Source organism: Chiloscyllium plagiosum, unplaced genomic scaffold (assembly GCF_037043375.1).
Source record: "Chiloscyllium plagiosum isolate Xiang-an unplaced genomic scaffold, Cpla_swu_hap1 HiC_scaffold_6, whole genome shotgun sequence".
In the NCBI taxonomy this organism is placed as follows: Eukaryota; Metazoa; Chordata; class Chondrichthyes; order Orectolobiformes; family Hemiscylliidae; genus Chiloscyllium; species Chiloscyllium plagiosum.
In genome coordinates this window covers 30,011,917-30,037,454 of record NW_028270144.1, presented here as the reverse complement: position 1 = coordinate 30,037,454, position 25,538 = coordinate 30,011,917, and the positions used below count along the sequence as shown (strand labels likewise).

Genomic DNA, 25,538 nt, shown 5'->3' with positions numbered 1-25,538 from the left:
ATCAAGGGTCACAATAAAATAGAAATAGAAATTGCTGGAGAAATTCAGCAGGTCTGGCAGTATCTGTGGAGAGAAAGCCAAGTCGATGTTTCAGCTCGGGTGACCCTTCTTCAGAATTCTAAGACTTGCTGAGTTTCTACAGCTATCTATGTCATCCTCAGATGATTAAATAATAACTTTATTAAAGTTCTCAAACTTTACCAAAGCCTACAATATGAACCTATTCTATGCTGGGAATGACCTGGGACGAACAAAAACCTGTTTGAAGTATAAGGTGAGGAAAAGACCTGAAATGACCAAGGAGTAGTCAACCTTGCCTAGATTGTAGTTCACCAGTGTCGATGTTGCTTTTTCCCCATGATTGTAACATCAATCCTCCTTCAACAGTTTTTTTTCATACCTTAACTCTAGGGAAGGACAAGGTTTTGTATTAACGGACACAGCAGTCAACTTGAAAGTGACATCCTGAATAGCAGTTCTAATGAAGGGTCTCTGGACTCAAGACGTTAACTCTACTTCCCTCTCCCTACAGATGCTACCAGACTTTCTGAGTTTCTCTAGCATGATCTCTTTCTGTTTTAAGATATTATACTGTCAAGTTCTGTAATCTTCAATTCATACTCATTTTATGCCAGTATTGTCCAACTCTGTGCAAACAAAGCCTGCCCATCTTTCCAAGCTCTGTGGAAATCCCCAGTAAGTTTCCGTCAGTTGGGCATTTTGGCAGGAATTTCAAGAAAGAAAGAGGGAACGAAAATGTTTACATACCTGCAAATCTTTTTATGTTCTCAGGATTTCAGAAGGTCTCGAAGTTAAGGAGTTCCTGGTGAACTCCTTTCTTCCTTTATGGGGAGCGAAGGCCTAGTGGTATTGTCACAAGATTATTAATCCAGAGACCCTGGGGTCCCAGGTTTGAATCTTGCTATGATGGGTGGTGGAACTTAAGTTCAATAGAAACCTGGAATTAAGAGGCTACTGATGTCTATGAAACCTTTGCCAGTTGTCATAAAAAACGATGTCCTTTAGGAAAGGAAACTGCTGTCTTTAAATGGTCTAGACTAGATGTGACTCCAGACCTCCAGCATCATCAAAATACTGGCCTGGCTAGTGACAGCCACATTCAGTGAATAAAGAAAAAGGCTTTGCGTGTTTATTAGTTAATCGGAGAACATGAGTGATCAATTAGTAGTGATTAATGGATCAAAAAAACCATGGGCGATTTGATGATGAGAAGACAAGGTTTAGTTATGTGTCAGAACACTTCTGGATCTTTAAAAATGAAGGAATAAAAGACCCACTGTCTGGCGGGCCGTATGGGAAGGTCCCATATGGAGCACTGAGCTGTGCTGACATGGCTGACCACAGGCGATTCTGGGTTGATGGAATAAGGTGGAGGGAGGGAGGTAAACTAAGTCGGGTAATCCCTCTCTTCACCCTGCTCCACTTGAGCCTTGGTAAATAGTGCAGGTATATGGAAATCTGGTGAAATATGGCTTAGGTTGGGTTGTGGTGCCTTTCCTACCATGGTCAAATAGCCTATGAAGTTGTATGTGAAGAACAGCAACTTGGTGAAGGTGAGAGTTGAAGCTCAATGTGGAGAACCTACACACAAAAAAATGGAAAGAAGATGGAGGGATGAGCAAAAGTAGGTGAAGGTGCACTTTCACCTGAAGTCCAACAGATGCACACATACTGTTCAATGGCCTAGTGCTGTACATCTGTCCTCTGTTAATGTATGTCTTGCTAATGAGCCACTAAACTGTATTTTCTCCTTCATTTTACAGGCCACTCGCTTTAAGATACAGAACCTGGAAGCCAGCATTGAAAGCATTTTAATCCGAGAAAATAAAATGAAGCTCCTAATCCGTACAATGGAACAGGAGAAGCAGTCACACTTAAAGACTATAGAACATATGCGCAAATATTTGCCACAGGATGTCCTAAATGATGGGGAATTTGTGGTAAGGAAGAATTCAGGGATTTTCTCATCAAGAAGGCCTGAAGCAATGGATGAGGAATTGGATGGTAGCAAAGTGAAAATAGGAAATAATAAGCCATGAAAACATCAAGAGTGAAACGCGAGAGACTGTGCCGTAGAAAGCCAAATAGCCATTCTGAAAAGGGAAGTGCATGCTTTACCAGGCCTCTGAGACACTGTGTCACATGGTATATGGCTCAGAAGAAATTATATGGAGGCCTTTGTAATGTAAGAATGGAGAATTTAGAAAGTGGGGTATCCAAAATGTCATTTTTAAAAAAAAAATCAACTTAACACTCCTTCACCTGACTTACTTGGTGTTTAGTATATTTAGCATCACGGTTGGAAACTGTGCTTCATGACTGCAGCTTCTGTTGTATTACTTATTGTACTTCAGCAAGGGGAGCTACTTGATCATTAAGACAAAGACCAAGGTGATGGTTCTATGTCAATTGCTCCTTTCCTGCCATATATAATTACTGGGATGAGGATGGTATTCAATCTGTCAAAATCATGTGGGAAATGTAAAAACAAAATAAAAAAAAGAATGTATTTTCTGTTCAAGAAGCAAAGTGGTTCTAATGTGAGGCCAGTTTGAATTGTTGTTTAAAAACACAAGGCAGTTCATTTCGTTACATCAACAAAATGGTTGACTGGAGAATGGATACGGCATTTAACCAGCTCCACTTCAACCACACATACTTACAAAGTGCCAAATTCCACTGCTTTCATGTTGGTTGATGTTGCAGTGCGCCAGCGAATCATTACCTCTTTTCTCTGGAACGGAACCAGCTCAAGTCCAAAGAAGGACAATATTCAAAATGGAAATCAAGACTATTGGAACTGCTTCTGCTACTATTTCCACCCATTGAGTTCAATAGTGCTTAATTTTCCACTGTCTGTTATAAATATTATCAAATCATTTGAATTTATGTCTGTATACAATGTAGGTTCTATAAAACAAAAAAAAGTTTCTTCCTTGTTGTTTCTGATGTTATTTGAAGCATCTTCCAAAAGGCTAATTCAGACATGTTCAAATAAAAGAAAAGAACTACAAACACTAATTATAGTGAATTGACATGTATGGAATTGCACTTGTTTCTCAGTCTGGTGTATGCCAGGTTATATATTAATGTTGTAGAAGCAGTCATGCATAAACCAGTGTGAAGAGAACTATACTCATTCCTAACTAAAACTTCCTCAATCAGTCTGGATTTCCAGTAGCATAGTATGATACAGCACAGGAAGATGCCATTTGGCCTGTGGTGCCTGGACATAACCCGAAAGACTGCTGCACAGTTTAAACACAGACCCCTGTCTTTTCCTTGTAACTGTGCAACCTCTTCAAAGGGCTAATTTTCTTCATGCATTACTTTTGTGAATATACCTTTTGCTGCAGAAACTGCTCTTGTCAGAGTAACAAAGAATCTGGAAGTTATTTCAACACAATACAGACTGCTCCAGCTCAGGGACTGCAGGTCAATCAAAAGTCACGGCATCATTAAAACTTGAACCTACCTTTGAGTTGGTTTCAATTTGTGATTTGTTGTCTCCATAAAAAGCAAGGCATATGGGTACTGTTTTCTTTGATGTGTACTGACTTCTATGCAAATCACAGGAGAGATCACATCCTCCTTTCCAAAAACTCCATTCTACCTTGAATCTAAGGTGACATTTAAAATATAATTGCCTTATTTTCATGACAAATCAGACGACTCCAAGTAGACTGATTAAACTGGACCCTGCTGTTGTGAAAAAAATAGTTGCAGGGACTGCAGATATCCAAAACCATTTGCCAAATAGAAGAGTGGATCACTTCAGCTGAAGACCCTGAGCAATGTAGTCCATAGAAGAGTTGATGGAAATTTATTCGACAAAAGTTGATGTCCCGCAGGATAGTACTTGGAAAAACTGTGGGGACACTGCTAAAGACTGATGCAACATCTGCCATCTATTTGCTTCCAGTTCGACAGATGGCCTTGGACAGTGCCTACACCAACTTGTCCATCCAGTATCCCTGAGGGTGCCAATCTGGGTTGGCATCAGAAGCAGTCAGAGATCCTAAAACCACTCCAAGAATAACTTGAGTCCTAATCTACCATCAGATTGCAGAACTAATTTTTAAGGGTTTTATCCATGAGCAACTGCAAAACCTGCTACTCATGGTCTTCAAAAGCCTATTTGACCCACTTTCTAGCTGGTCCTGCACTACTGCTCAGAGAAACCATCTTTGCAAGACGAGGATAGGAAAATCAGCACCAGTTCTCAGAGATAATTAATATTCTGAGGACTCATTTAGTGTTGCTTCCTTACCAGGATGTTAAATGTTGTATCCTCACGCAACTTAGTAGCAGTTATGTCAAGTATTTGAACTTTGCTCTGACCACACTCTGAGCACTGTCTACGGTTCTGTTTGTCACATTATAAAAAAAATAAAGGATGTGGAGGCACTGAAGAGGCTGCAAAACAGTTTTTAAGGAGAATATCAGAAACACAGGGTATCCAAACTGGAAGAAGTTTGAGAATTTAGCTATCTTGGAAAATGAAGGCTGGATAGTAATCTCTAGAGTTCTCCCCGTGTCTGCGTGGTGCTCCGGTTTCCTCCCACAGTCCAAAGATGTGCAGGTCAGGTGAATTGGCCATGCTAAATTGCCCGTAGTGTTAGGTAAAAAGGGGTACATGTGGGGGTATGGGTGGGTTGCGCTTCGGCGGGTCGGTGTGGACTTGTTGGGCCGAAGGGCCAGTTTCCTCAACTGTAAGTAATCTAATCTAAAAAAAAAGTTCTTAAAAACTATGGAAGGTTTTGATACAAGTAAACCCATAGGGCATGTTTCCTCTTGCTTGGAAGAACATGACAATATAAAATAGTTAACAATAAATTCAATGTATAATTCAGGAGACACCTCTTTATCCAAAGTGTGGTGAGAATGTGAAACTTACTACAATGGGAGGCAGTGACGTGTATCATATAGTTGGATTTAAGTGGAAGCGTCTGAAGGAGTGGGGAATAGAGGTCTTATAATCAGGGATTAGACAAGGAAAGAAAGCACCTTGCTCAAATGGAGCAGAAAAGCCAGCAATTAATAACAAAAAAAATTTTGTGCTGCTAGATCACCACCATCCTGGGTAATGGAGTGGGCATCATTCTACAGGATGGCCTGCAACTGATGTGGTATCTAGGCAGGCAAAAAGAGAAGGCCTGTAGGCACTTGGCCTAGTTTACTCCCTCCCTGTCCGAAACATTGAATGGCTAATTCAATTGTCCTTAAATAGTTATTTTATTTGTGCTCACCACTCTGATCTATCTGAACATTTTCACTTCCATTTCTTTCCAATAATCAGTGAGTCTGTATTACTGTCTAACAAATGTAACAAGCCATTGTTGTAATGTTTCATCTCTAACCATATTGACGCGGTATGAACCTCCTGTGTGTATATTAGTTCTCCTGACTGCATGCCTTTCCTCCTTCACTAGCATTGACATGTCCCTTTCTTTTCTGAAAATATTACATTTGATTTGAACACTTGCCTCGTGCTCTTATTTCAGTTTTCCCTTTACACTCAGTATTGCGTCTATAGATGCTGTTTTCCTTCTGGATCTAAACATTCCTTTAATGTGGTTCTTTAATGCCAGGCTGCTAAAAACACAGATTTTACTTTATGGAGGATTTTCCCTTTCTATAGTCCTGCCATGATAGTCCTGGTTTATACCTGGCTGATACTGGCACAGGCACTTCCTGCATCTTAAGAAATGGCTAGACTATTCCTCGCACTGACCTGCTACTTTCACATCCCTCAGCCCATCCATCTCATACCTTATCATTACATTTGCATGATTTGTAGTATTACTGCTACCCTCTGGTACCTGGCCATGTATTTTTCCTTAAATTCTTTTCTGAATAATTGCATCAAAGTTCCATTGTACATTCACCACTCCTTAAAATAAGTTAATTCATTGATCAGTTCTTTTCTGCATAATCTTTCCACTCTACTGTAATATTTTGTTAAAAAATAAATATATTTTGTTCAACAATGCATGAATTATGCCCCCTAAGTAAATGAAGAGTAAATGGTTCCTTATTAAGTCACTAACTCCAAGAATGCTTCTTTGTAAATCATGAATCACTCCCAGTTCATTTATTTCAGTTTTGCATTACAACAGGTTTGTGTTAGAATTGCCAGTTATTTTACTGAGTTTTCGTTCAAATTTCAGTTCAAACACTCAGTCATTCCAAGGAACCTCTGGTTCCTTATTGGTGCAGCCAGTAATCCTATTCTTTCCAACTACTGAACTCCAACTTGATCTCCATGTTTGAGTTGTAGGTGCTGAATTCAAATAACTTCTTGTATCTGAGATTTACCTACTTCCTTATTCTGCACATGTTTGCATTTCCGATACATTGTTTTCTTCTTTCAGATTTGTGTTTTCGGAATTCTCACTATATTTGCTATTCCATTGTCATTCTTATTAAGCTACTGGTCTCATGTATTTTCTTACTGACTTTAATTCATGTTACTATTCTGTGTTCCCACTTTCAGTTCTGATGTTAACTCCTCTTCCTCCCCCATAATGTACAGATTCGGGTTAGATGAACTGGCCATGCTAAATTGCCCATAGTGTTAGGTACATTGGTCAGAGGGAAATGGGTCTGGTTGGGTTGCTCCTCGGAGGGTCGGCATGGACTTGTTGGGCTGAAGGGCCTGTTTCCACACTGTAGGGAATCTAAACATACTCATTTTCACCGATTCAAATTTATATTTTCAAATATTGTCTACTGTCCACATTTTTCTTCCTATTACATCTCCATATGTTTTTAAATCACTCCCAAAGTAGGACAAAGAAAGCAGGATACTACTGCAATCTGTTACCATCATCCATTCTGTCATGTGGCATGATATCACTTATTTTTGTTCTTCATGGGATGTGGGGGTTGCTGTTGGGTCCAGCTTTACCCACTCTCAACTGCCCTTCAAATGAGTGGCTTGCTATGTCATTGAATAGAACAGTTGAGTCAACGCTGTGGGTAGAGTGTCACAAGTTGGCCAGACCAGGTAAGTATGACATTACCTTGCCAAAAGGTCATTATGAAATATGTGGTTTTTTTTAAAAGACAATTGACAATATTTTCATGGTCACTCTTAAGCTAACTTTTAATTATAGGTTTACCATTATTTCTAAATTCCAACAGGTGAGATTTGAACTCATGACACCAAAGCATTAGTCTAGGTGTCTGGAACACTATTCCAATGACATTACTATGGCTCTACTGTTGCCCCAACTAAATGGGTTGGACTTCAAACAGATTAAGCAACTCAAACTAGGCATCCCTGAAGCACTATGAACTATCAGCCACAGCAGAATTATATTCATCCACAATCTGTACCCTCATACCTTGTATATCATCAGTCTAGGAGATTAGCCTGGTTCAGTAAAGAGTGGATGAGGGTATACCAAAAACTGCACCAACTGAGGTCAAATAATGAATAGCCAAACTGGTAAACCTACACAGGACTATATGCACACCAAATTGCACACAATGCATGCAATAAAGAGGGCTTAGAGATCCCACAACTCATGGATTAGATCTAAGTTGTGCAGTCCTGCTGTTTCCAGTCATGAATGGGGTGTGCAGTTGGACAAACAACTGGAGGTGGAGGTTCCTCAACTATTCTCATCCTTTGACTATTGGAGACCCGCACTTTAGTGCAAAGGACAAAGCTGAAGAACTCGCAACAATCTTCAGCCTGAGGTACCAAGTGGATAATCTACCTCAGCCTCATCCTGAGGTTCCCAGCATCACAAATGTCATTCTTCAACCAATTCTGTTCACTCCGGGTAATATCAAGAAAGATCTGAAGATATTGATATTACAATGACCATGGCCCCTGACAATATTATAGCAATAGTGCTTGTGCTGCAGAGTTTGCTGTACCCCAGCCAAGCTGTTCCAGTGCAGTTAGAAAGTTAGCATCTACCCTCCAATGTGGAAAATTGACCAGGTATACCCTGTCCACAAAGGGTGAGACACATCCAACTTGCCCAATTATGGATTTCTCAACCTACAAATGATGACCACAAGTTGCAAAATTATAAAGGGTTTGTTAATAGTGCTACCAATTGGCACTCATAAAAGGAATGACATCCTCACTGATGCTCAGTTTGGGTCCTATTGGGATCACTTAGCAACTGACCTCATTGCAACTTTTGTCCAACCATGGACAAGAGAGTTGAATTCCAGAGGTGAGGTGTGAGCTACTGTTCTTGCCATTGGAGTTTGGCATGAAGTTATGTCATAACTTGCATTATTGTTGGCTGGAACAGGGTGTCTCTAAGACCTTGCAGACTCCTCAACCAGTGTACACAATATTAATTTATCCAGGCACCTTAGCATGTATCAGGAAAGGACTACACAGCATGAGTCTGCAGCCAGTGAACCAGGCTGCAACCTTATTTGAAGACAACAAAGGTTAAGAGTTAAACCTAGCGCTTCTAACTCTCTGATTCTTTACTGACTTAAAATACTTCCCAGATACGTGTACCTTTTGCTGGCCAGCCAAATTGTTCGGTCTGTTCCTTTCTTCACGAGTTGATTTTCTCTCTGATCGGAGAGCCAGCTGCTCTGGTCATGGCTGTATCCCAATGGGCCTCTAGGTCAGCTGGAGAGTGAGGGAATACCCTAAGTCCTGCTGGGCTGGGTTCTTATGCTCTCCTGGTTACCTTCTGGAACTTTCCAAGACTTGACCAATCAGAGGTATCAAATTAATTGGCATTATCACAATGAAATGTTCTTGATGGCTTGCCTAACAGTGACCTCTTTGATGTGTCTGCTCTTGGGGCCTCGAAGTCTGGCTTTATCCCAGATAATACACCTTGGTGTTGTGTCTTACTGAAGCATGTCTGCCCCATGCATCTAGTGTTGTTTGTTTCTCAGGAAGGGTTGAATTGCCTTTCACACGTCCTGATGTGTTCTGGTGCCTCTCTGGTTTCAACGGTCTGGGCTTGGATGTTGCAAGGTCTTGCCCCCAAGTAAAATTGTCTCTTGTGTCAGTCTTGGCTCAGGCATTCCTAGCCTACTTTGCTTTTTGCCAATTTTGATGCCCTGTTTATTTCAGTTGCTGTGCCTGTATTTCTGGCATCCCTTCTTAATGATTTTTATTTGAGCAGTCGCAAGCTGTTACATTGTCTTCCAATGACTGTCCACCATCTACCAGGGACAAAACACGAGTGTGATGGACTATTCTCCACTTTCCTTGATGGGTTTAGCTCCAAAAACTAAAAAAAAATTCAACACCATCCTGGACAAAGCAGTCCACTTTATTGGCACCCCATCCTTTAATTTGCAGTAGCACAGACCATCTGTTAGATATACCGCAGGAACCCACCATGGCTCCTTTGACAGCATCTTCCAGGCTCTTGGTCCTTACCATCTAGAAGGTTAAGAGTAGAAGATTGATCGTAACAATACCACTTACAAATTAACCTCCAAGTTACAAAACATCTGAACTTGGAGCTAAACCATTATTTGTCCACTGTTGCTAGATGAAATTTATGAAACTCCCTTCCTAACAGCATAATGGATGTTCTTATGTCCCAAGGACTGTAGTGGTTCAAAAAGGCAGTTTACTATTGAAGATCTGGATCCCTAGGAGGGGTCTCTCGGTTCCGCAATCAGTTAATAAACACACCTGTAAGTGACTCTTATTCATTCACACAAGCAATCATTTATTCTTTGATACAGCTGGGTGGTAGACTCTGATCAGCCAAGAAGTATGAGTACTCCTAGACCACCAAAAGAATCCGATGACTTACAGAGTTTGCATAGGGTTTATATACATTGTTCATAGTCAGTTATGGGGCATGATCGCATAGTAACAATCAATCAAATTCTCTAAGTCCATGTGCACTTTTGCCTTGGCCTGCCACGATTTCGTGTAAGCAATCTATTTTTAGAATTGTATTTGTGCTGACTTTTGGTTAGGATTGAATCATTACTTCTGCATTTAATCGGATCTACATCAGTCTGCGGTTTCTTGTTTCTGTCAGGTTCAGTGCAATTTAGCAATGCAGAAGCCATTTTGTGCAGCTCCTTCAGCCATTTTGTCCTACCTCCCACAGATGCCCAGATCCTCACTATCACTTTCTCCAGGGCAATTATACATGGTTAATAAATACTGGTCTCGCCAGTAATATCCACAACCCATGAACAAATAAAGCAGGAGTTAATGTTTCACATCTTTCAGGTTTCAGCCCTTGGGACTAAACAGGCGAGCAACAAACATTGCAAGGGGTATGTTTCCTGTGCACCCTTACCTAGTCCTTTATGGATGATTTAGTAGGACAAGGCTGATTACACATCCACCCATTTATATCTAAGATTACAGTCCAGGACCTATATCTGTGAAGGGATATGTTAAGTACATTCATAGCAGAGTGCATAGGAGTCTCAGATCAGATAGGAGTATTAAATGGCAGAGCAGCTTCAAGGGGCTGAATATACGTTTTTTTTAAAATCAATACAAAAGCAACCCTTCACCCAACTTGTCCATGCTGCCATTTGCACTACATTCAAACCAAGTCCCATCTATTCTCATACAAACCTTACATTGTACCCTTCTTTAATTTTATTCATATGTTATTTTATCCTCCATTTAAATGCATCCAAACTATTCACTTCAAATATTCCCTGTGGTAGTGTGTTCCACATTCTCACCATTCTTTACATGAAGAATTTCCTTCTGAATTCACTATCAGACCTTTTGGTGGCTACCTTATATTGATGAACTCTAACAAATCTTCCCCACAAAAGGAAACTATTCCCCATCTCTGTCCTGGTGCAGGAAAGCTGTTCACCATTTACAGGCCCCAAGTGAAGCTAGAATCCAGTGGGAGTTACAGGTTAAATCAGTTAAAGTAGTAAAATGTGATGGATGTTGGGTGAAGGATGGGCTTCACATTATTTAGGGGTGTATCAATTTCAATGATGAAAGCAGTTTAAATGATCTCATTATGAATGCAGTGTACTTCAGAAATTATTACATTTATTTTTGTGAAGGATCTAATGTGTTCTAGGTTGTAATTTATGAATTTAAATAGAATTTGTGAGGTTGTTCTCGACCTTCTGTAAACCAGTAACCACACTGCTATAAACCATTTTTACCTTTATCTCACAGTGACATATCAGTCAGAACTTTTTCAAACGCTGAGGCAAAGACTGCTTATAATGTTAATTAAATAAGTTTAGGAGATGTTCATAGAAACAAGAGGAGACTCAAGTAGAGGCGACCACATGTTTTTTTGTGGAGACCAGATGGATTCATGCCGTACCTGGTGTCACATAACAAAGGCTTACCTTGGAGAATGTTTCCTGACAGAGCCTTGAAGCAGCATTCTTCCAATTCAGATTCCAGTTCAAAAACAAACCTTTGAAGATAATAGTGCATGTTTTTTTTAAGACTGCTGTTTTAGAATTGGTTTGTCTATTCAGATAAGCTCAGACCAGAGCTTGAGGTGTTTCTTCCAATGGTATTTTTGAACAATATATACATTATGATCTTGCAGTAGTCCTAAACTACTGTAATTCCAGACTTCTAGCAGAGACTCTCTCACATTACTGCAGAGGTCACTATTACATTGCAGCATACCTCAGAGACTAATCTGCAGATTCCGTAAATCATATCACTGCAACCCCTCAGTCCATTCTCAATTTCCAACATATATGTACGTATTTTCTTAACTTTATTGACTGAAAATATTTAACTGCAAGTATTTCCAAGCCAAACGTCTCCCTCCAAAGTCTGGAATTCTTCGATTCAACTGATGTAGTGGCCTCACAGTTCTCCCTAACCTCGTTGCTCAAAGTTGTGCAGAAGAGAAATAGTCTCTGTGCTGGTCTCAGATTGGATGTTCAGCAGATGAAGTGGGAGCAGTGTGCTTTGTAATCTTGTGCAACACTTTATGATACTGGAAAGGATCCTTATTAGCAAGACTGACCAGTGATTATAGAAAGAATACTACTTCCTTTTGGCTAGACTTAATGATTGGTCCCATCTCGTAATACTTTTTCAAAGATACCTTCTGTTGAAAAGATCATTTTGCAATGAAACACAGCTTAATGGCAAAGTTGCATCATTAAGTATGAGTAGAACGGTAGCAATATTCCTCTACATGAGCTGTTTGAAATTATTTTAAACTTATTGGGCTGAATTCTCAAATTGAGGACAAAGAGATGAGTGCAGCGTCTGGGAGAATGCAGAAGGATCAATATTTCACAAGTTTCTTATGAGGCCTGGGAGTCATAGATGAATATCTTTGCAGAAATAGTTTCTTACTCTGCAAGATTTGCTGTTAGGAGTGTTTGTCATTGCTGTGAAGCACTTTGGATGGAAAAGCAACATGAGATTGATTTTGTCTTTGAATGTTTTGTTTCTCACTGTGTCCCTAAGAAGCTAAAGAATCCTCTGGGCTCTCATGGGAAAAAATAGGAAATTATTCTTGCATTTCAGTATTGGTGAGGTATCTCCCTAAAATGGTTATGCTCTGTGGTGTTGTCTGATCTATGAGATCTCATCAGATTTAATTTGCCTGTTGTCATTGCTGATGAAGGTATTGGCAGTTCCATCATATCTTTAGCAGCCTCATGTTGCAATTCTTTGTTAGCTCTGTTTGCCACATAAACAGTATGCGAAGATTTCTTCTCACCCTAGTCTGCGAGAAAATTAAAGTGATCTCACAGTGTATCACATCAATGGCTGGAGAATCAGGTATCCAAGGTTTTCTTTTTGAAATGCTGAAATGGAGCCTGTTGGCTACTTGTACTCTGGTTCACCCACTGGGTGTTCCTCCTGTCCATGTGCTTCTAAGGGAATAGGTGTATCCTTTTCAAGTATAGTGGGATGAGATTCATCATGAAACTGATCAAAGTTGTGGGAAAGCAGGGCTTGACAAAAGGTTATCCAAACTCCTTGGTATGACACCTCAGTTGTTTGGAAATGTTGAGGTAAATCTTGTTAAAATGTCATCCACTCTTCATAATATGACAGCTTATGTTCCTGGAGAGACTGAGACAATTCTCACAAGATGGAATGTAATCATCATCCTGGCATTGAGGGTTTTGCACCAGCTGCAACAGATTGATTTGTACACAAGTCTTCTAATTCGACAAGATTTGTTCTGATTCTGAAAGACATAAACAGGTTGTTAATAAGTTTCCCATGATAAATGAGGACTTACTGCCTCCCAAGACCCAGGATCCTGATGTCTGATGGTTGAAGTAGTACATTGTTGAGCCATTCTATGGCTTGGAGATAGTGAAGACTGCAAATGCTGGAAAGTCAGAGTTGATAATATGTGGAGCTCGAAAAAGCACAGCAGATTCTGACAAAGGGTCCTGCCCAAAACGTCGACTCCCCCACTCCTCTGATACTGCTTGACTTGCTGTGCTTTTTCCAGCTGGACATTTTTTCAACTCATTCTATTAGGTCAGCCAATACAGTAATGACTACTTCTGAGTCGAGATAAAAATTACTATCAAAATGCTTGACTTTTACTGTGACTGACCAAAATCCTGATCCAGATCACTGATTTCCACTTGATTGTCCATTGTTATTTTCACATTTTGTCTTCTTGTTCAATTTGTTGGATTTACTTTTGTTCAGGCCTGATCCAGTTGGTTTGCTTTTAATAGGTGATCTCCAATTCTGGAATTGTTGACAATGACGGATTCTGCCACAATGGAAGTGTGTGTGTCCTCTTGGACAATCCTGATGCTATCTTGCATTACAATGCAGCAGCATTCCACATCTGCATTTGAGGCTCAATAGCTATATGTATTGTGAATTTAGTGTCATATTCAATGGTAAGATAGTACAGGGGGATTATGTAGAAATTGACTTATTTTTTAAATGGTTCACATTTGTATCTGCCATTTATTTCTCTTGGGAATAAAAGTTATGTGATATGTGCACAAGGAAAATAAATTATATGTTGACCTTTTGGGCATTGCCTCAATTCAATCTGTCATGTTGTGTCATTTAATTGACTTTTATTTCAACAGAGGTAGCATGTTCTGCACATTACCCTTAATATTTATAATTCCTGCAACCACTCAGATGAATTAATTTAACAAGTCAAGGCTAATAAGACTCTAAAGGATGGTTCTATTCACTACATGGAGTAGAAGGTTGCAAATGTCAATCATTTCAGTACGCCAAAGGCCCGATTGTATCCTGCCTGACAGCCTCCATTAAGAGAACAGCAGTGGAAGATCTAGAAATGCCAGTTTAATGATAAATGAACTTTTTGGAATTTTACTAGTGCCTTTTACCCTTTTCAATTGCTATTTTTCCACACAGAATATATACATATTCTGAAATTCAGCACTTTCAAGAAAACCTAAGATGAACATGGAAAGAAATTGCTTGCAGTGTTGAATGTTACCAGTTTCCAAAGATCTGCAATAACATTGCTGACATATTTCGTCTCCACATGTACAATACAAATACCATTATCTCAGTACCAATAAGGTTTGAGTCGATATTTGCGTAATAATGGTTTTTGAAAATAATTGCTGTCACCCATATTATGCATTCCTTAATGTTGACTTTGTGTCCTGTAAATACTCCATTGCATTATTCACTGAGAATTATAGAATCCCTATATTGTGGGAGCAGGCTATTCAGCCCATTGTGTCTACACCGACCCTATGAAGAGCAGACCCAATATCCCCACATTTCCCTGTGGCTAATCCATCTAGCCTACACATCTTTGGACAGTGGAGGAAACCGGAGCACCTGAAGGAAATTGATATAGACACAGGGAGAATGTGCGAACTCCACACAGACAGTCGCCCACGGCTGGAATTGAACTCAGGTCCCGAGCAGTGTGAGGCAGCAGTGCTAACCACTGTGCCACTGCTTTCAAGTTCAAGGCCCACTCCGGGATTTGAGCATAAAGGTTTATGTTGACACTCCGATGCAATGAGTAAAGAGTGCTGCACTGTTGGATATGTTATCTTGAGATGTTAAATCGAGGCCCCATCTGCCTTTCCTGGTGAATATAATGGATCTCAGGACAATATTGGAGTTAACCTCAATCAACATCTAGACAAACAGATTTTCTGGTCATTATTGCATTTCTGTTTATGGGAGTTTGCTGTGTACAAGTTGGTTGCTGCAATTCCTACATCACAGTAGTGTCTACACTTCACTTTCTTAGCTATAGGTGTTCTTGAGTACATCTCATCCACTCCAGGCAATATATCAACTTTTACCTAGCTTTCCTAACATTTCACCTTTATGAATTTTTAACTAATTCAATGTCTTACCTGCCTCCTCTTTTACTATCACTCGGAGAGATCAAGTTGTACACTAGTGATGCTCCATGAATGAATAAGGACAGAAGGGAATTATTGAAGATTAAGAAAGAAAAGATTAAGTCCTTACAGAGTGGAAAACTGTTCATAAGAATATAGAAACAGGAACAGAGTTAGGCGATTCCACTCCATAAGCCTCCCCCACCTTGCAATATGATCATGTCTGCTCTTGGCCTTAACTCCCCAGTATTGCAAAAATCTACCCATCTCTTCTTTAAATGCTTTCAGTGATCTAGCCTCCACAACTCTCTGGGATTGAAAATTCCAGACATTCACTTCCTTCTGACAGAAGAAACTCCTTCACATCTCAGTTTTAAGTAAGTATTCTGTACTATGTCCTCTAGCACAAGTCTCCTGCACTAGCGAAAAATCTTGACATCTGCTCTGTCAAGCCTCCTCAGAATATTGCACGTTTCAATAAGATCATACCTGATTCTTCTAAACTCTAATGAATAAAGGCTTTACCCACTTAGCTGTTCTTGATAAGCCAACTCATTCACCTGAGAAATCAGACAAGTGAATCTCTTCTGAACTGCCTCCCATGCCAGTACATCATTGCTTAAATACATAGACCAACACTGCACACAGTACTCAAGTGTGGCCTCATTAACACCCTTTACAATTGTAACAAGACTTCCCTATATTTTAAACCTTAATCCCTTAGCGATAAAAGCTAAAATTCCAGTTGCCCCTTAACTACTAGCTGCACATGCATACTAACATTTCATGCATGAGAACATCAAATTCCTCTCTTTCTTTGGAGTCTCTCTCCAATTAAATAATAATCTGCCTTTTGATTCACCCTTCAAAAGTGCATGATCTCACACTTTCCCACATTAAACTCCATCTGCCAATTGTTTGCCCAGTGACTCAACCCAACAATATCTTCTTGCAGATTCCTTGTGTCCTCATCACAGCATGGCATGATCTGAAGCGACGGAGGCTGAAGGGTGATCTTCTAGAGGTTTACAAAATTATGAGGGGCATGGATTGGATAAATAGACAAAGTCTTGTCCCTGGGGTCAGGGAGTCTAGAACTAGAGGGCATAGGTTTAGGGTGAGAGGGGAAAGATGTAAAAGAGCACCAACATAGCTATGAGAGGCCAAATGGCCATTTGCAAGGACAGAAAAAAAGTTTGCATTTCAAGTCGATAAACTTGCAGCAGATTGTTATACATGTTCTGAATGGGTGCACCATAAGGATTACCATTACTGTTACAAAGTTGAAGGAGTGCACTGTAGGTTTAAGAAAAAGTGAAAGCCGTTTTGCTCTGAGAACTTGCAGGCACCTGTCGTCGACTGACTAGCAGTCTCAGAGTGTACTGGAAAATTGCAAATATGTAACATTTGGCTGTCAAACAAATACCTGAGTTTTGGTTGCTGTTTGGACAACCATTCAAATTGAACCAATCAGTTTAAATTATGCCACAGGATATTAAAAAACAATCAATTTTGAATTTTGAATCTTAGTAGGACTTATACACTTAATGGTAAGGTCCTAGGGAGTGTTGCTGAACAAAGAGACTTTAGAGTGCAGGTTCATAGCTCCTTGACAGTGGAGTCGCAGGTAGATAGGATAGTGAAGAAGGCGTTTGGTATGCTTTCTTTTATTGGTCAGAGTATTGAGTACAGGAGTTGGGAGGTCATTTTGCGGCTGTACAGGACATTGGTTAGGCCACTGTTGGAATATTGCGTGCAATTCTGGTCTCCTTCCTATTGGAAAGATGTTGTGAAACTTGAAAGGGTTCAGAAAAGATTTATAAGGATGTTGCCAGAGTTGGAGGATTTGAGCTCCAGGGAGAGGCTGAACAGGCTGAGGCTGTTTTCCCTGAAGCAACGGAGGCTGAAGGGTGATCTTCTAGAGGTTTACAAAATTATGAGGGGCATGGATTGGATAAATAGACAAAGTCTTTTCCTTGGGGTCAGGGAGTCTAGAACTAGAGGGCATAGGTTTAGGGTGAGAGGGGAAAGATGTAAAAGAGACCGAAGGGGCAACTTTTCATACAGAGGGGTGGTACGTGTATGGAATGAGCTGCCAGAGGAAGTGGTGGAGGCTGGTACAATTGCAACATTTAAGAGGCATTTGGATGGGTATATGAATAGGAAGGGTTTGGAGTATATGGGCCAGGTGCTGGCAGGTAGGACTAGATTGGTTTGGGATATCCGTTCGGCATGGACGGGTTAGACCGAAGGGTCTGTTTCCATGCTGTACATCTCTATGACTCTACTTCTCCCTCTTTACCTTATTTGGTATTGGATTCACTCCCTTTAATTCATTCTCTATCTTAGTCCTTCCTGGGTGCATTTTCAAAGCAGCTTTAATCCATATGGGTTAAGGTGACATACTCTTAGTTGCCCTGTACACTCATGTTCCAAATCTGTTTCTCCTGCTACATGGTTTATTGTCTGTTAAATTTCAACAACTTAGTGGACAAAGCTGACCTGTGATAAAGGGGGCAAAAAAAATGAATTTCTACAGCAAATTGTGGCCCCAGTCTAGTCTATTATGTGAGCCAGAGGTATGGAAATATTATAAAGCTTCGCATGACTGTGTCAGTCAATTTGTGCAATGTGTACATTATTTTTGTTCAACACATAAATGGGATTAATTCAATCCCAGTACAACCATAAAAAGATTTGCAATAATTTAATGCCTGTGGCGTGCTTGACAACATTATAACAGTGGCTGGATATTCCTTTCAGAGAAGAATAATGACAGATATTAGACAGAGGGGCATAGTCCAGGAACAATGTTAGAACAAGAGCACTTGGCCTCAGAGACATTGTTGATGACACGACATGACAAGACACTTTTGTTCAGGGTTTTGTTTGCCCATTTGCCTAAATTCTCCAGGTGATTACCAAGCCTGAAACTTGTCGCTCAGAAATGTACTGAGCAATGGGAATTGTCAGACATTTAAAGAAAAATGCCTTTGATGTGATTGATGGCTCAGATTCCAAAGTTCTTGACAAAGCTAAAGAGTAGACTACTGGGAGACAAGTAATGCACCAATTATCTCATTGAGCTCTAGACGCTGATATTATGACAGGATTGACACTTGTTCGTCCATCAGCAGATGCTTATCTCTTGACAATTATTTCATTCACTAGGATCAATTTCAAAAATTTGACTTCTCTGTCGAATTGGACCAAACTACCTAAAAATACACATACAGGACGAAAAGCAACAGCTTTAACAATGAACCTTAGCTTCACTGTTTCTTAGCTCCTATAGTTTATGATGAATTTGCATCCACAATATTTTACTGACAGTAAATAAACCTGGTCTAATTTTCTTTATAATCTTTTGTACATTATCAAAGTTGTAGGTCCACCAGCTATTGTTGTGATATACCATACATGTTCACAATGCTGTCTGGGTTGCTCTCCAACCTTGCACCCATTGTAAACTTGATTCAAAACTCATTCAAAACTCTGCTGCTTATATCTAAATCACATCACTTCTTGTTCACCCATCACTCCTGCTGACCTACTTAATTGCCCTGGTCTGGCAAAACCTCGATTTTGAAATTCCTACCATTGTTTTCAAATTGGTCCTTGTTATCTGTTTAATGCCCTGAAACAATACAATTTTTAAAGATGTATGTTTGCTTCTAGTTATAGAATCATACAACATTGATACAGACCCTTTGATCCAACCAGTCCATGTCGACCGTAAGTTCAAACTAAACTATTCCCACCTGCCTGCGCTTGACTCATATCACTCTCAACCTTTCCTACTCATGAACTTATCCTTTACGTCTTTTAAACACTGTAACTGTACCTGCATCCACCATTTTCACTCCACACACAAACCACTCTCTGTATAAAAAGGTTACCTCTAGTGTCCTTTTTAAATCTTTCTCCTCACATCTTAAAAAATGCCCCCTAGTTTGGAACTCGCCCATCCTAGGGAAAACCTCAGGTCACCCCTCAACTTCCTATGCTCCAGTCCCAGTCTTTCCAAGTCTGTTCTTATATCTCAAACCCTCCATTCCCGGTAATGTAAATCTTTTCTGAACCCTCTCCAGTTTAATACTACCCTTCCTATTAGCAGGGCAACCAGAACTGTACATAGTACTCCGGAAGAGGCCTCACCAATGTCCTGTACAACCACAACATGACATCCCAGCTCTTATACTCAATGGTCTGAGCAGTGAAGGCAAGTGTGCTAAATGCCTTCTTAACTACCTTGTCTAACTCTGATGCAAATTTCAAAGAACATTGTACCTGAACCCCTAGGTCTCTCTTTTCTACAAGACCACCAAGAACACTACCATTAATTGTATAAGACCTGTCCTTGTTTGTATTAACAAAACACAATACCTCCCCATAAACCCTGGTCTGTAAACATGGGACTATCGCTGGCTAGGCTGGCATTTGCTGCCCTTCCCCACTTACCCTTGAGTAGATGGGCATGAGCTTGTTATTGTAAGCCATCACAGGTCCTGTGCTGTAGAAATGCCCACATTATTGTCACAATGGGATTTTTATTTACAAAGGATGATGTCCCTTTGAATTACAACATTTGTACACCACTCTAAACTCCTCAACCTTGCCTGTGAAGATATCAGGATATCCAGATCAAGCTGCTCTTGTAACTGCAAGTTGAGTGACCAGCAACCAGTACTCAAATAGATAGACGCTGCCACTTTGGAACAGATAGAGAAACCAGTGTCACCTTCAATCCTCCAGCCACTAGGGGTGCAAATCGTCAAAAGTGTAACACTCTCACTTCAGAGTCAGAAGGTTGTGGCTCCTATTCACACTGCAGTAACTTGAGCACAAGATTTCCGGCTGACATTCCAGTGCAGTAATGAGGGAGTACTGTCTTTGTTGGAGGGACTGTCTTTCAGGAATACAGCAAACATCCCATGGGATTATTTTGAGGAATAGGAACGATTTCCTCAGTACTTACCCCAAATATAACAACACTAAGGAAACCCCTGACCATTACACTTTGATTTTTGTTGTTTACTTTGCAATAAGCAACATCTGTGTTTTCAAATTAGAAGGATAACTACACTTCAAAAGACATCCTTGTTGTCTGTAAAATATAATGGATCATAGAAAGCAGTATAAATCTTGTGGAGGCAGCACTTTAAGTATTTGAGCACAGCAATTTCAGGGAGGAAATATTAGAGAACAAAACAATAAGAACCAAAAACATGTCAAATAGTAACGTGATCAGACTTCATTGGCATTATATCTACAGAGTCTTCCTGTAATAATATTTCAGATTGGAATGGAAGTTGAGATGAATGTTCTGCTTGGAATGTGTGTGTTAGTTGTTGCTGTGGTTGAGAGAGACCACATCTTTCCGAGGAAAACTACAGCTGTACATCTGACATAGACAAAAAACGTTAGTATTAAAGATGGGCACTTAACAGAAATTCAAGTTAATTAAGCATGGTTTTGTTAAATGGAAATCATGTTTGACCAATTTATTAGAGTTCTTTGAAGAAGGTACATATGCTGTAGATAAAGGAGAATCAGTGGATGTATTGTATTTGACAAGGTGTCACATCAAATGTTATCGCAGAAAATAAAAGTTCATGGTTTAAGAAGTAACATAATGATATGAATGGAAGATTGGTTAATTTACAAAACTGGAAGTAGGGTAAATAGGTATTTTTCTGGTGTCACAGGGATCAGTGCAAGGGCCTCAAACGTTTACAATTTACATAGATGACTTGGATAAAGTGACTGAAGATATGGTAGCTACATTTTCTGATCACACAAAAACAGCTGGGAAAGTAAGTTATGAAGACGACATAAGGAAGCCATAAGGGGATAGGGATATGAATAGGGATATGGATAGGGTAATTGAATATGCAAAGATAAGACAAATAGAATAATGTGGGAACATTTGAAATGGTCCATTTGGTAAAATGTATAAATTAGAAGCATGTTATCCAAATGATGAGAGAATTTAGAGCCCTGAAATGCAGAGGGATCTGGGAGTCCTAATACATGAATCACAATAGGTTGGTATGTAGGTACAGTAAATAATTAGCAAAGCTAATTTGGGCAGCATGGTGGCTCAGTGGTGAGCACTGCCGTCTCACAGCACTAGGGACCAGGTTCAATTCCTGTCTCAGACAACTGTCTATGTGGAGTTTGCACATTCTCCCTGTGTCTGCGTGGGTTTCCTCTAAGTGCTCAGTTTCCTCCCACAATCCAAAGATGTGCAGGTCAGATGAACTGACCATGCTAAATTGCCCATAGTGTTAGGTGCAGTAGTCAGGGTAAACATAGGGTAGGGGAATGGTTCTGGTGGGTTACTCATTGGAGGTTCAGTGGGGACTTGTTGGGCCAAAGGCCCTGTTTCCATTCTATAGGGAGTCTAATCTCTAAAAATATGTTTTCATTCATAGCAAGTGGAATTGAATACAAGAGCATGCTTCCTTATACAGAATATTGATAAGACTGCATCTGGAGTACTCGGTACAATATAGGTCTCCTTATTTAAGATAGGGTGTAACTACATTGGAAGCAGTTGAGAAGGTTTACTGGGCCAATAACTAGAATGGGTACTTCATCTGATGAGGAAAGTTTGAACAGGCTAGGCTTGCACCTGTTGGAATTTAGAAGAGTAAGATTTGACTTGATTGAGACATCTAAGATCCTGAAATGTCTTGTCAGAGTTTCATCTTTTGGACGAATCCGGAACTAGGGGTCAATAAGGATTTGACTACTAAAAGACTGAGATGAAGAGAAATCATTTCTCTCAGAGTGCATGAGATATTGTAACTCTATTCCTCAAAGACAATGCAAGCTGAGTATATGGACATTTTAAAGGGAGAGGTGGATAGATTTGTGATATTGCAAAGGATTGAAAAGTTATCAGGGGTGGGATAGTTATAGGTGGGAATATGGAGTAATCAGATCAGCATGTTCTTACTGAATAGTAGGGCAGGCAGGAAGGTGAATACGTAGCCAACTCCTAATTCATATGTTCATATCTATTAGGGAAATAATGATACAAAGTTATTATGTGAGCTCTCAATATTCAGATCTTGACAAACAATTCTGCCATATGTCAGTCACTGGAAGTGTCCCCAGTTTCCTCAATATTATATCTGTCTCCCTTTCACCTACCTCCAAAACTACTGACCCCTCCTGCTCTCTGTGCTTCTAGCTCACTCACTGGGGAAACACCTTCACATCTTCTGCCCCTACATCACCAATCACACCTCTCCTATCCACTTCCATTATGATCAATCCCTCCCATTGCAGGAAATTATCTTTGATAACCAGGACAAGAGGGCCAAGTCCAGTGGTGAGGTGTGATACAGTAGGCTCCTCACCCCCCGTGATAAAAAGTTGGTGGAATTGGCCAGGGAAGAGGACAACCACTCATGAGGATACCAAGACTTCGAAGTTCAGGCAACCGAGTGAGCTTCATTGAGTTGTGTTGCTCTCCCATTAATACCAATGCTATCCCATTCTTACTCCTTGCTTTTAGTCCACTAACAAATAATTCCGTCTTGTTTCTTATGCAAGTCCCAGAGGGACTCAACATCTTTGAAAAACAAGGAGATCAACACCAGTGACACTGAGTTCAACTAACATCTCTGAGGAGGAAGGCAATCAATCCTCAGGGGAAGCACTGAAATCATGTCTCACTAAGATGATGGAGTTTTTTGAAGAGGTAACAAATGTTTACCAGGATGTTGCCCAGAATGGAGGGTTTGAGTTATATGGATAGGCTGGGATGTTTTCCATTGGAACATGGATGATTGAGTGGTGACCTTATAAAGGTCTATAAAATCATGAGGGCTATAGATAAAGTGAATGGCAGGTGTGCTTTCCCTATGGAGGTGGATTTCAAGACTAAGAGGCTTTTATTTAGATGAAAGGAGAAAAGTTTTAAAAATGACACGAGGGGCATTTTTTTTACACAGTGTGGTTCATGTGTGGAATGTACTTCCAAAGGAAGTGGTGGACGCAGCTACAGTTACAAATTTAAGAGATTTTTGGATAAGTACATAAATCAGAAATGTTTAGAGGGATATGGGCTAAGTGCAGATAGGTGTGACTAGTTTAGTTTGGAATTATGATTGGCATGGATTGATTGGACCAAAGGGTCTATTTCCATGCTGTATGACTCAATGGCAAGGCTTCCACCTGCACCCATCAGCGGCTCAGAGTCTTTCACCTCAGTGCATTTTCTTCCGAGAGGAGACCCGTGAGCACAATCTGGTGAGCACATCACTGACACATCTATGCAGCAGGTTGAGAAAGAAGCCCCAGGTTGCTGGCATTCAGAGGCTCCTCCATGCCCAACCTCAAGCCAGAGATAATCCCTTAGTTTTGGCCATTCATGGCTTTGCCAAAATGCACAAACACTGACAGGAATGGCAGGCTGCCTTGTCAATGACAATAGGTAAACTGAGTAGAAGGTTGGAGGGGCCCACTCATGTTATCAATGCTATGCTGGCTCTGGCATGAACGTATCAGGCTGTCTCCACAGACAGGTTCGCTACCAGCTTGTGGAGCCAGGTCCTGCTCATCATCAATGGCAAGACAAGTGGGAGACAAGTGACCATTCCAGGTGACCTTTGCCCTTAGGGAGACAGGGTGAGGCCAGCAGGCACCCAGAGAGAGAAAGATCCACTCAAAGAATTCAGAAACTTCCTCTCATACATCAGAGGTGCCCAGCTCCTTCACCAGGCCCCTGCCTGTGACATCAAAGTCCAAGCTGAGGCGGGTTAAGCTGCACCTGGGCAGAACACTCTGAGAGTGTCTGGACTCTGTAGGCCATAATGTCTCAGGGATGATCAAACAGATCTTCTCGATCAACAGGACCAACCACAAAGCAGGCTCCCCCTTCTCCAACACGAAGGGAACAGATTAAATAACCTACTGAGGGCATATTGGTGGCTTGGGTGACACTTTCTTGTAAATAGGCCTGCACATTTGTAAATCTATGTTAACTGACATCCCTGTAATTTATATTAATGATTGACAAAATGATGACCTTTCAATAGAATTGATTTTTGATGGCAAATGGGTGACATTACAGAATCAGTGAATGCTTAACAAATACCATTACCCCCAAGCAAGAAGTCAGACACAAATCCACCCTCAAGGGGAAAACAGGAAATTGGTCTATGTTCCTATGGTGGCAGCCATGCTGGCTCTTTATTGATCAGTTGAGTTAGGTGTGACATAGCACAGCGTCACCTCTGTGGCTTTGTGAGGGAGGTGCAGGCTCCATCTGAGACTAACAATGATGTCCCCTCTCCACCATCTTTCAAGTTTCCTTCTGTGTTCTGTGTCTGAATCCTCGACAACCTTTCATCCTGCCCCCACCACCATTTCCATCAGCCCCTTTATATCACTGTTCATGTTGCCCATTTTACCCCTGAGCCCTTGGCCTTGCAGATTACCATGCTCTTTTTGGCCATTCATTCTCCTTTTATTGAGGCTACATTAATTGTAAATGATGCAAACTCCCCTCCTCCCCAGCAGCTCCCCCTCCCCTCCTATGAGAGGAAATGAATGAGATGCCACCAATATATTTGGAATGGCTCACTTTCACTATCATTGTTATTCCAGCGACCCAATCCAATGAACTCCCTCAGACTTGAGCTTTTCACTTTCCCCAGGACTGCACATATTGCCCCCTGAGCATTAATAAACACCAAGAACTGACTGTGTCCCCTGCACTGACTTGCACGGAGGATGATGTCGATGTGGAAATGATGGTGGTGGTGGAGCTGGGGAAAGGCCTGGAGCAGCAAATGGCGAGCTGTAGCATCAAGTGACTGCTCTGAAATTCATCTTTCTCAGGGAAGGGGGGAGGGGGAATGGGGGCCGTACAGTAATGAAATGCTTATACGTGGAAACAAGATGGTAGCCTCTCGATGGTGAGATTCATAACTCAGGAATCGGATATTTGCCATCTGCCTCTCTAGTGCCCAAGCCACTGAAGACCTGGACAAATTCCATCTATAGTGTCTGGCCACTTATGATAAGTTATTCCTTGTTTTAAGGGTGCTTTATGAAGCAAATTCTTCTAAGTTCTCCTTCAGTTTTCTCGTAAAGATTCTGAATCAGTCCTGCCTGGTTCCCAATTCATCAAAGATTGAAATGTTGGGCTGGGTTATTACACATAAATGTCAGAGGAGAGTCCACCTCCACTTGGTCAGCTCAGTCCTGCTGTATTTCCTCAGTTGGCACGA

General features: G+C 40.7%; 1 protein-coding gene across 2 annotated transcripts in view; it reads left to right on the top strand.

Annotated features, from left to right (window-relative positions):
• Positions 1–2,951, top strand: part of tbc1d4 (TBC1 domain family, member 4) — a 288,880-nt gene extending 285,929 nt beyond the window's left edge. For both annotated transcript variants that reach the window (XM_043691388.2, XM_043691389.2), the window contains one exon: positions 1,785–2,951. In XM_043691388.2, coding sequence (XP_043547323.2) covers positions 1,785–2,060 — 276 coding nt within the window. In that variant the 3' untranslated portion in view covers positions 2,061–2,951. The remainder of the gene's footprint in view (positions 1–1,784) is intronic.
• The last annotated feature ends 22,587 nt before the right edge of the window (positions 2,952–25,538 follow it).